This window comes from Salmo trutta, chromosome 31 (genome assembly GCF_901001165.1).
Source record: "Salmo trutta chromosome 31, fSalTru1.1, whole genome shotgun sequence".
NCBI classification, from domain to species: Eukaryota; Metazoa; Chordata; class Actinopteri; order Salmoniformes; family Salmonidae; genus Salmo; species Salmo trutta.
This window is the reverse complement of record NC_042987.1, coordinates 20,765,013-20,777,684: the sequence shown is the minus strand read 5'-3', so window position 1 is coordinate 20,777,684 and position 12,672 is coordinate 20,765,013. Positions and strand designations below refer to the sequence as shown.

General features: G+C 42.2%; 1 protein-coding gene across 4 annotated transcripts in view; it reads left to right on the top strand.

Annotated features, from left to right (window-relative positions):
- LOC115169735 (cadherin-18) overlaps window positions 1-12,672 on the top strand; it is a 90,429-nt gene that overhangs the window by 40,269 nt on the left and 37,488 nt on the right. For all 4 annotated transcript variants that reach the window (XM_029725649.1, XM_029725651.1, XM_029725650.1 and 1 more), the window contains one exon: window positions 527-1,052. In XM_029725649.1, coding sequence (XP_029581509.1) covers window positions 819-1,052 — 234 coding nt within the window. In that variant the 5' untranslated portion in view covers window positions 527-818. The remainder of the gene's footprint in view (window positions 1-526; window positions 1,053-12,672) is intronic.

Genomic DNA, 12,672 nt, shown 5'->3' with positions numbered 1-12,672 from the left:
AGAACCACTGCTCTGCTTGTGTGAGGGTGTTTACCAAGTGACACACATTCTGTAACAGTGTAATAGATTGTGAGAATCACATGATCAAAAGCAGCTTATCATTGTGATAGACTGACAAAGAACGCACAAAAGAATGTCCCCAAAATGCTATTATGGCCTATGGAGGTACAGTTATGGCTCTCCTGTTTTCATGAAACCATGTTAAATTGAATGTCTTTCAGTTGTGAGTTATGTCAAAGACGACTTAGCCTTTTGAGCTCAGACTCAGCAATGTAGTTTTTAAATCCTCTGGTTTGCATCCGAAGTGGACGGAAATACTCAATTCATGCACACAGCGGAAATTGCCTCTCAGAAAACAAGTCAAAATGACAGTTTTCGTCAGGAAAGAACATTGTGCTTTTAAAAATGAGTCAACGTGTAATTTCAGAGTACCCGTTCCATCAAATTGCATCGGGGGATTTCACAGAAAGAAAAACATGACTCATTATCTGTGTTTCCTTAATGTTCTTTCTTCTTATCTTTCAAGGGGAAACAGCATGGCAACCTGCTCAGACCAGACCACTGGTGAAATCTTCTGAGAATCCTTTAAGCAAATTAACAACCGGCCTCTCCCCTCCGCCTCCATCCGACATGGAAATGGACCTTGGTTCTACTCCCTAATGGACAGACTGAAATAAACCATGGAATTTAAGAGAAACCTCTGGACTGGTTTTATCTACACCTAGTACTGTCTTACTATTGAGACGTCGTTGTGGCCTCTGGGTACACTGTGTGCCTAAGGTACAGTGGAGGACTTAGAGAAGCATACGTTCTCTACCATGAGAATTCCTGCTACCACAGCCTGCCTCTGCCCTTTGCTGATCTGCCTGTGCTTTATCCAGAAGAGCTATGGGACGTCCCAGCTCAGGCCCAACGTCAGAGCACCCAGTAACCAAACCAAACACCCAGACGGAGAGACAGACGTGCACCACCGGCCCAAGAGGGGCTGGATATGGAACCAGTTCTTCGTTTTAGAAGAACATATTGGACCGGAAGCACAGCATGTTGGAAAGGTATGCTATTCATGTTCACCTTTAATGCCGTTCTTTTGATGTGAGGTATTTGCATGCTGAGAAGAAAACAGTAAGCCTACATATTGCAGTCTGTAGGTGTTTTTGCATGATACAAAGTTGATGATTGTCACTGCGCCTGGGGGTGCACAGTAATAGTCATTTGAGAGCAATTTTGTACCAGGTTATTTGAGCCGTACGTTCATGAAAGTTTCGAGCACTTTTCTTTCTTTTGGAAAAGATTTTGAGCTTACTTTCAGCAAAAAAAACATATATTTCTACTTTATATGATAAATAACCCAAATTGGTAAACCTATTATACAACGATACAACCTGAAGAAGGTATCTAAATAAATAATTTTCTGTATGAATTTGAATGAAGACTACATTTTTGGGGGATACATTTGATCAATTGTTTGTATGGTCATGGTCAGGATGATTCATTCTTATTGAATATGTAAACATGGCAATATTATGAGCTGAAAGCAGTTGTCATGACGTTGCCCTCTTTGGACACTGCGAGCACCATCCCCCCGACCTCTATACTTCTGACACCAAGCTCTGTAACAGTGGTCGTAAATTCCTACGAGGAGACCCTCCTTATGGCCCAAGTATAGAGAGAACAAAGGAGTTCTTACACCTCACAGAACTGGAGAACCGAATGACATTTATGTTCTGGAGAAGGTATAAAAGATCGGTGAAGAATCCAGCAATGAACTGGTCAGTTTGGTACAATTTTGTTAAACTCATGAGAGACAATACGGCCACATTACCATAATCATGTTTATAGAAGAGTCTCAGGTATGAGACTTACATCTAAATGGTTGTATAAAATGAATTAATGAGGATGGAACTGTTTGTGAAATTGTGTAATGTGATTTTGGACTGTTTAATGAAGGAAACTCCAATTCCCTTTGGAGTCTTAACTAAGCCCTTGGCACGCACCCAGGGACACAGACAGGACCTGGCGTCATGAGACAGCCTTTTTCTATGTCCCGAATAAAACCCCCACCTTGGTTTTCTATCACCAGACCGAGCTTACCTCAATTACGAGATGGCTAAACGTTGGAGACCAGCTTACCTCGATAACGAGAGGGCCAAGGTTTGACCATGCATTCCTCTTTCTGAACTTTAACCATACCACGTGGTTAAACTCTTAGACTGTCGATACCGAGAGAATAAGAACAAGTCTTTGATATGAATTACTAGTCTGCGGCTAGGAATTCGGTGTCATTGAACGCGAAGACCGACAACCGCCGAAAACATCTATTCTATAACGACATGAATGAATGTTACTCTGAACTCTCCATTCTAACCACGACAGAGAGAGAGAGAGAGGGCGGACAGACAGAAACAAACTCCAACAGAAACAAACTTTTCAACAGAGATCCCGACGACACACTGAGCGTAAATATATATATATTGATTGCAATTGTTCCGAATGAGTGAGCGTTCATGTTTTAAAGGATAAGCATTTCAATTGTTATAATTATCAACTCTGTAGTGCCTTCTCAGTTGATCCCCCCTTTTGTCTAACAACCCGCCATACCGGTTTAGCCCACTAGGGCACATTCTCCTATCATTTCCTTGTAAACATATCTACTGTTTGTTATGCATTTCTGTGAATTACTTACCGTAATTTCCGGACTATTAAGCGCACCTGAATATAAGCCGCACCCACTGAATTTAAAAAATATATATTATTTTGAACATAAATAAGCCGCACATGTCTATAAGCCGCAGGTGCCTACCGGTACATTGAAACAAATAAACTTTACACAGGCTTTAACGAAACACGGCTTGTAACAAAAATAAATAGGCTTTAACGAAACACGGCTTGTAACAAACATTTTTAAATTAGCAGTAAGCTTTAGTTGTCTTTTTGCACTGAGTCAATTCCTCACCCTGCTGTTTCCAACGTCTTATCATTGACTCATTAAGACCAAGCTCCCGTGCAGCAGCTCTATTTCCTTTTCCAACAGCCAGATCAATCGCCTTCAACTTGAAAGCTGCATCATATGCATTTCTCTGTGTCTTTGTCATGATGAGGGTGACAAAATGACTACCGTAATCAGAATGATGGGAAGTTTGAGAGCGCTCGATTTAATCTAAACAGTAAACAAAAAAGTTGTTTGACCTTAACCCGTTCGGCAATTTCATTGGTCTAATGAAAGCTTCATGCCGCCAAAAAACTGAGCACGTCACAGAATTAGTTTTTTTGGAAGAAAAAAAATGTAAAGCTGGAAAAATCCATATATTAGCCGCGTCATTGTTTAAGCCGCGAGGTTCATAGCCTGGGAAAAAAGTTGCGGTTTAGAGACCGGAATTTACGGTAGTTAGTAAACAAATGATTTTAAGACAATTGATGTATGGATGACTCATAGTGAAGACTGGGTTCGTGCAGATAACCAACAATTTACAACGTTTGGAATGAGACTGGTGTGAGGTAAATAATATTTCATTCATTCAAAGACTAATTGATCAGATATTAAAATATCTGAAAGTTATATTAGGAAAATGATAACTTTGTAATCTGAATATTTTCCTTGGTGCCCCGACTTCCTAGTTAATTACAGTTACATGATTAATCAGGTTAATCGCGTAATAATAATGACAGAGTTATTTGATAAATATGTCTTCAGTTTTAATGATGCCAAAGACACGACATTTATGACGCCCCCATGCGAGGAATCTAAGATAGAATTGGACTTTGCTGTGGAATTCTATATATCAATTTTGCAAACAGAATTGTACAAACAGACCGCTTTCTATACAAATTGGTTGTGTGTGTATTCCCATTGGAACAAGCTATTTTGAGAGTGCCTCCGGTCGTGTGTCGATAGCAATGAGGGATAAATTCCAGATTTAGTCCGTTAGGCCAAACGGTACTATTTCTGTCGGTCAATATTAACTTCTAGAGCAAGGGTATAGAGCCAGTAAGGTTAGAAATTAGGAGATATCTGTTCGGTGACCGGGCCGAAGTATTCTATCCGCCTACCGCACTAAGACAGTGTGGGCAGACCACAGGCGTATCTGTATTTATGTACCGTGTCGCTCTGGTCAACATAACGCTAGCAATGTATGCCGAATGGGTTAATGTGAGACGTCACTATTAAACCCACCCTTTCCATGGTGAGAGGACCCTATTTTGTGCTTGGAAGTGAGATTTCTGAACAAAGTAGGATTAGCTTGCACGTGATGCTAAGCTAACAAAAGGGGGAACATTTTCCTCTTCCTGTGACCCGTTTAAATTCCTCCGCCTGGTGCGACGGAAGTCCCGCCCTTTGTATTTCCGTTTGATTTCAGCATTCTGCGTCACTGGTGGTGAAGAATCGCCAGTACATCTCTTGGGAAAAGTAGGGGAAATCCAAACGTGGATCACGGTAAGATATTCAGCCAATCGCAATTGACTAGATATCGACGTCTCATTCAATTTAACTAACAAGTGAAATTGCCAGATTTACTTTATATGTGGCTCTTTTAAATAATATCCAAATTGATTGGGCTTCTACAATGAGACAAGATGAACTTTTTCCACATTTAACTTAGATGAAGCAAAGCTCTCAGGTTAATTGAAAGTTTAATTCCCAGATAGCCTATACAAGTTTGATTTATCATAAATAGATTAATCAGTAAAATCTGCTTTAGCAAAGCACATTCAGTAAAACCCATTACTGACGGGAGTGAATCCCATATGGCTGTGGCCGGAGGGGAAAGTGTACCATCGTGGTGAATGTACCTAACATTACTTTTATGATAATCCAGCAATCTCAATTGTTTGGGTATCATCGTCTCATCCAATTTTTTTATTTAAATTGTCGAACATACCTTTCTAGGTTCTTCCAATTAAATGAGACATCTTAAACTTTGCAATAGTAACCTAGATGAACCAACTTCCCAGGTTAATTTAAAGTTTAATTCCCAGATAGCCTATCCAGGTATGATTAATCATTATCATTGATTATTTCAATTTGCTTTTGCAAATTCATTCACGTCCAACTCCCACAGTACTGTACAGTACTGATGGTTCATTAACGTCTATAAATAGATTAAAATCGTCTTTGCAGCTCCCAACATATTCCAAAACCAAACTTCGGAAAATTAGGAAAAACATTTTTCCTTTCAAATGTTCTAATAATGTGCAAGCTATCAGAGGGGGTAGTCCCCACTCACCCGCTAATTAGTGAACCTCCACCAGTAAATGGATTGATCTCTGACCTCAGCAGCGATACCAACCCTAATTATGCCATTAGTGGAAAAGCAGACAACAACGCTTTCCAAAATCAACCATCAGGTGCAGGCCTCGTAAAGGTTCTCTCCAGTCTAGCCCTGATGTCTTGCCATCCGAGATTGGCATCCGTCCAATACCGCAGTGCACAGCTGAAGCACGAGCAGGTAATGGTAGACATAAAGGGACAGGTGGAGAGAACCGGGAAACCAATGACAAATGCAGAAAAGGGAAACATTCTGCTAGCTATGGAATTGCGCATAAAAACTGAACAATTAAATGTAATTGCAAAAACGTATGACGATGAACAAGCACAAGCTCTTCAACAAAATCGTCTTCTACAGGAACAAAATCATATGCTACAGGAACAACTCGATTTAGCCAAAACTAAATACGATGATGTCCATGCCAAACTAGATAAATCTGAAGAGTTACCTACAAACAGGAGCTCTCATCTTGATAACATGCATGCTGTTTTGTTGAATGTTACTCAAAATAACACGGTTCTCCTCAAAGCGCTGCAGACCAAAGACGATCAGTTAATGAACACAATGACAAAGTTGGAGGACAAATCAGCAGAACTTATTGAAGTCGCTGACCAAATGAATGATGAGAGAACTCAGGTGATGAGGATGGAAATATTGATTTCTAAGCAAGCGGAGGAAATCTCATCACTGAATCTCTTGCTCCGTACTCAAGACCTCTATCTGCAAACCATGACAGATAGGTTTGAGACCGAAAGGAGCAAGTGCGACACTCACGTGTCCAAAATCAGTACTCTAAGCGCTCGAGTGGACTCTGCAATGCAGCAGAATACCACCCTTAGGTACCATCTGGAGGAAATCCAGAATGGTCACGCTCTACAGCGCAACTACCCATCCAAGCAACCGGAACCCTGTACTCACAGGAGTAAAGACGATAGGTTTCAGACCTTGCCTCCCTCAGGTGTCCCTCAGTCTTCTCCTCTTGGCCATTCGGCACTGAGTAATATGGCGCCTCTTGGCCAACAACAACAAGGCTTGGCTTCTCCTCTTGGCCTTTCAGCCCCAATCGCTCCACAGGATGAAGCCAACCCTCTCCGCCCGCTTGGCGCGGAATACAAATCCGTCAAGAATTTCCCCACCTTTGACCCCGTTCCAGGTCAGCCAAACGATGCTGAGACATTCCTAGCTGACATAGAGGATGCGTTGGATGGCTACCTGAACGCTACGGGTTCTGACAGGGTTTACCTGTTGAAGCGAACGTCAAATAGACACGTGACAAGGTTCATTCGTCTACAACAGCAACACGTGCTAAATGACTACGCTAAACTTGCCACAGCTTTGAAATTAGAATTCAGTGGTTCTGCGACTCGCAAACACGATAGCTCACTTGCTAACACGTCAAACAGGCTCGGAACGAACACCCACAAGCTTACTATCATAGGCTTCGTTCAGCTTACTTTGGCCTACTCACTGAAACAGGAATGGAAGAGCTGTTACCATTCAAACAAATGTTTCTGTCGAACATGTATCCCACCTTCATCAAGGCCGGTGGGGGGGTCGAGACTATGGACAACACCGCACGAGGCCGCCAGAGCATAAATCAAATCTAGTTGTAAACTCCCCTATGAGAACAGTGAGGAGCAGACAGGCCCCTAGATGGGGATTATCTTAGAACACATCTAAGATAGTACTGAGGTGTACTACACTGGTCGTAAAGGAAGTCCAGTGGACTTGTCCACCTCCAAAACAAATGGCAACAATAATCATTCCTTGTGTAGGTTCAACTACAATACAACTGGTAAAATGCTCCAATCATGTGTTCCGGTAGTATAATATTTCAGAATAAATCGGTAGGATAACTGGTCGCCTTCAGTACCAGTACCAATACCAGCAACAGTCAGCCCAGCTATAATCAATAAGAAGGTTAGAGACCTAACCAATCAAATTACCCTTGACAACAGCGACATAGGAGTCACTCAGAGTGCAACACGTGGAAGGGAATCTCCAGTGCACTCTTCCAATGGTTAACACACATGTCACTAATAAATAGAATCCTCCATTCAGGAGGAAAATTATTAGAAGTCATAAACCATGATCACACCACGTACGACTGGTCCAATACTTAAAGAGTTTTTCCGTCGTGAGGTTAGCTCCTCCGTGGATAACATAGCTATGAAATAGACTTCATACCTATCGCCACTACAATAGTGGAAGACATAGTGACTAGTAGAAAAACTACTACAGACTCCCTTGACACCATTTATGACTGACCTCCTGGCATTGACCTGAAAATTACCTCACTACATCAGACTCATTCTGAACAAGTTGTAATCTGCCAGGATACTTGGTTTTCTTCTCTTGACATGCACGCTTGTGTAAGCATAAACGCACATGCACAACGGAACATCCAATTAGGATTTATGCTAGGATCACTTAAGGGTCCAAGCAAAATACCAGCCTTAGTAAAGTTGAACATTTACTTCTAGGCCTTTGACTCTACAGCACTCACCAGTTTTCTTCCCAGAAGTCCATAGGTCATCCCTGTAGACTGCCCAAAACTAGTGCATTACAGCTGTAGACTTATCATATAGTTATCAATTTAGGATAGTACCTAAGCAACACACCAAGTAGGAAAACCCTAGATATGGCATTAGAGACAATGCCATGATAATCATTTTGCCAGAATATTGGACGTATAAAGGAATACAGTCCAATTAGATGATTTTTGTGTGAGAACAAATTTTGTATATCTTTTGTTTATGCTTTCATTCCTTTTCGGTTCAGTTCCTTTGACACTTAGGAAGTGATTGAGCCGTAAACAAAGTCCCCATACAACCATCACTTAGTGCCATAACGCCACTCATTGGGGAATGAATGTAATTATATATATTTCATGAGTGTGTGTGCGTTGTTAACATCTGCCTAAGTTACTGCCCAGATCTTCCAGTCTGGACGATGACCAGACAACGGGTCCGGAATGGTGATCCCAAATCCGGACACCCATGGCCAATCCTTGTGGCGGCATGCCCCGCTGTCAGAGAGCCTGCCAAGGTAAACCACGAGAGGGGGAGACCGCAACGGCAATCACCAACCAGGACATCCCCTGGCCCTTCCTGGGTTACTTTGCAGCTTCCATGAAGCCTACCAAGTTCAACCACCAGAGGGGATCGCAACGGCGATCACCGACCGGACATCAACTGCCCATCCTTGTGGTGGACTGCTCCACTTTCAGAAGCCTACCAAGTTCGACCACTAGAGGGGACTGCAACGATGATCTACAAACAGGACATCACGTGGTCATGATTTTATGTTGATTTGTAACTTGCAGGATAAACAAGATCCAAACCACCAGGGGGGGTATGTCATGACGTTGCCCTCTTTGGACACTGCGAGCACCATCCCCCGACCTCTATACTTCTGACACCAGGCTCTGTAAGCACGGTCGTAAATTCCTACGAGGAGACCCTCTCCTCACGGCCCCAGTATAGAGAGAACAAATGAGTTCTTCCACCTCACAGAACTGGAGAACCGAATGACATTTATGTTCTGGAGAAGGTATAAAAGATTGGTGAAGAATCCAGCAATGAACTGGTCCGTTTGGTACAATTTTGTGAAACTCATGAGAGACAATATGGCCACATTACCATAATCATGTTTATTGAAGAGTCTCAGGTATGAGACTTACATCTAAATGGTTGTATAAAATGAATGAATAAGGATGGAACTGTTTGTGAAATTGTGTAATGTGATTTTGGACTGTTGAATGAAGGAAACTCCAATTCCCTTTGGAGTCTTAACTAAGTCATTGGCACGCCCCCAGAGACACAGACAGGACCTGGCGTCATGAGACAGCCTTTTTCTATGTCCCGAATAAAACCCCCACCTTGGTTTTCTATCACCAGACTGAGCTGACCTCAATTACAAAATGGCTAACAGTTGGAGACCAGCTTACCTTGATAACGAGAGGGCCAAGGTTTGACCATGCATTCCTCTTTCTGAACTTTAACCATACCACGTGGTTAAACTCTTAGACTATCGATACCGAGAGAATAAGAACAAGTCTTTGATATGAATTACTAGTCTGCGGCTAGGAATTCGGTATCATTGAACGCGAAGACCGACAACCGCCGAAAACATCTATCTATAACGACATGAATGAATGTTACTCTGAACTCTCCATTCTAACCACGACAGAGAGAGAGAGAGGGCGGACAGACTCTCCAACAGAAACAAACCTTTCAACAGAGATCCCGATGACACACTGAGCATAAATATATATATTGATTGCAATTGTTCCCGAATGAGTGAGCGTTCATGTGCAAAGGATTAGCATTTCAATTGTTATAATTATCAACTCTGTAGTGCCTTCTCAGTTGACCCCCCCTTTTGTCTAACAAGCCGCCATACCGGTTTAGCCCACTAGGGCACATTCTCCTATCATTTCCTTGTAAACGTATCTACTGTTTGTTATGCATTCTGTGAATTACTTAGTTAGTAAATAAATGATTTTAAGACAATTGATGTATGGATGACTCATAGTGAAGACTGGGTTCGTGCAGATAACCAACAATTTACGACGTTTGGAATGAGAGTGGCGTGAGGTAAAAAATAATTCACTAATTCGAAGACTAATTGATCAGATTTTAAAATATCTGAAAGTTATATTAGGAAAATGATAACTTTGTAATCTGAATATTTTCCTTGGTGCCCTGACTTCCTAGTTAATTACAGTTACATGACTAATCAGGTTAATCGCGTAATAATAATAAGAGAGAGTTATTTGATAAATATGTCTTCAGTTTTAATGATGCCAAAGACACGACACAGTGTTACCTAACTGCTTTATGATACAGCTTACCACAGGAACCACATCTTTTGATATTGTGTAGCAGAGGCTTCTTGAAATGCACAAGTTGTAGTGGGGGAACTAATCCACTGTGAAACTGACATTGTATGACATTGACACTACAGTATGTACCAAAGGTGAGGGTTAAAATTGGGCTTGTGAGAGATGTGGGAAGGGAAAGGCTGGTAAGAGATGGCTCACACACACACATCCCCTGAGGGGGGGGTATTGAGTGCGTGATTCACTCTCCTCAAAGATGCTGTGATAGTTGAATTGTGTGTTCTTCTTCCACTAAGATGGCACATATCTTGGTATTGATTCGACCATGAGGAAAACAGCAGGTAATGAAGTATCAAGTATCCATTTTCAACAGCATATAAGTCTACATTTATGAGCTTGATTCTTGTTGGCACACTGAGTATTCAAAACATTAAGGACACCTGCCCTTTCCATGACATAGACTGACCAGGTGAATCCAGGTGAAAGCTATTATCCCTTGTTGAGGCCACTGGTTAAATCCACTTCAATCAGTGTAGATGAAGGGGAAGAGACAGGTTACCGAAGGAGTTTTAAGCCTTGAGACAATTGACGCATGGATTTTTTTATGTGTGCGATTCAGAGGGTAAATATGCAAGACAAAAGATTGAAGTGTCTTTTTTTATTTCACCTTTATTTCACCAGGTAGGCCAGTTGAGAACAAGTTCTCATTAACAACTGCGACCTGGCCAAGGTAAAGCAAAGCAGTACGACAACAACAACACAGAGTTACACATGGAATAAACAAACATACAGTCAATAACACAATAGAACAAATCTATATACAGTGTGTGCAAATGAGGTAAGATTAGGGAGGTAAGGCAATAAATAGGCTGTAGTGGCGAAGTAATTACAATTCAGCAATTAAACACTGGAGTGATAGATGTGTGGAAGATGAATGTGCAAGTAGAGATACTGGGGTGCGAAGGACCAAAAAAACAAAAACAATATGGGGATGAGGTAGTTGGATGGGCTATTCATAGATGGCTATGTACAGGTGCAACGATCTGTGAGCTGCTCTGACAGCTGATGCTTAAAGTTAGTGAGGGAGATATGAGTCTCCAGCTTCAGTGATTTTTGCAATTCGTACCAGTCATTGGCAGCAGAGAACTGTAAGGAAAGACGGCCAAAGAAGGAATTGGCTTTGGGGGTGGCCAGTGAAATATACCTGCTGTTGCGCGTGCTACGGGTGGCTGCTATGCTGACCAGTGAGCTGAGATAAGGCGGGGCTTTACCTAGCAAACACTTATAGATGACCTGGAGCCAGTGGGTTTGGAGATGAATATGAAGCGAGGGCCTGCCAACGAGAGCATACAGGTCGCAGTGGTGGGTAGTATATGGGGCTTTGGTGACAAAACGGATGGCACTGTGATAGACTACATCCAATTTCCTGAGTAGAGTGTTGGAGGCTATTTTGTAAATGACATCACCGAAGTCAAGGATCGGTAGGATAGTCAGTTTTACGATGGTATGTTTGGCAGCATGAGTGAAGGATGCTTTGTTGCGAAATAGGAAGCCGATTCTAGATTTAATTTTGGATTGGAGATGCTTAATGTGAGTCTGGAAGGAGAGTTTACAGTCTAACCAGACACCTAGGTATTTGTAGAATATGTGGACAACTAACTCAGAACCGTCCAGAGTAGTGATGCTGGACGGGCGGGCAGGTGCGGGCAGCGATCGGTTGAAGAGTGTGCATTTAGTTTTACTTGCATTTAAGAGCAGTTGGAGGCCACGGAAGGAGAGTTGTATGGCAATGAAGCTCGTCTGGAGGTTAGTTAACACAGTGTCCAAAGAAGGGCAAAAAGTATACAGAATGGTGTCGTCTGCGTAAAGGTGGGTCAGAGAATCACCAGCAGCAAGAGCGACATCATTGATGTATACAGAGAAAAGAGTCGGCCCAAGAATTTAACCCTCTGGCACCCCCATAGAGACTTCCAGAGGTCCGGACAACAAGCCCTTCAATTTGACACACTGAACTCTGTCTGAGAAGTAGTTGGTGAACCAAGCAAGGCAATCTTTTGAGAAACCAAGGCTGTTGAGTCTGCCAATAAGAATGTGGTAATTAACAGATTCGAAAGCCTTGGCCAGGTCGATGAATACGACTGCACAGTATAGTCTTTTATCGATGGCTGTTATGATATCGTTTAGGACCTTGAGCATGGCTGAGGTGCACCCATGACCAGCTCAGAAACCAGATTGCATAGTGGAGAAGGTACGGTGGGATTCGATTTTTGTCGGTGATCTGTTTGTTAACTTGGCTTTTTAAGATTTTAGAAAGGCAGGGCAGGATGGATATACGTCTATAACAGTTTGGGTCTAAGGTGTCTCCCTCTTTGAAGAGGGGGATGACCGCAGCAGCTTTCCAATCTTTGGGATCTCAGCCAATACGAAAGAGAGGTTGAACAGGCTAGTAATAGGGGTTGCAACAATTGCGGCGGATCATTTTAGAAAGAGAGATTCCAGATTGTCTAGCCCAGCTGATTTGTAGGGGTCCAGATTTTAGGAGAAATGGGGGAGGCATGGGCAAGT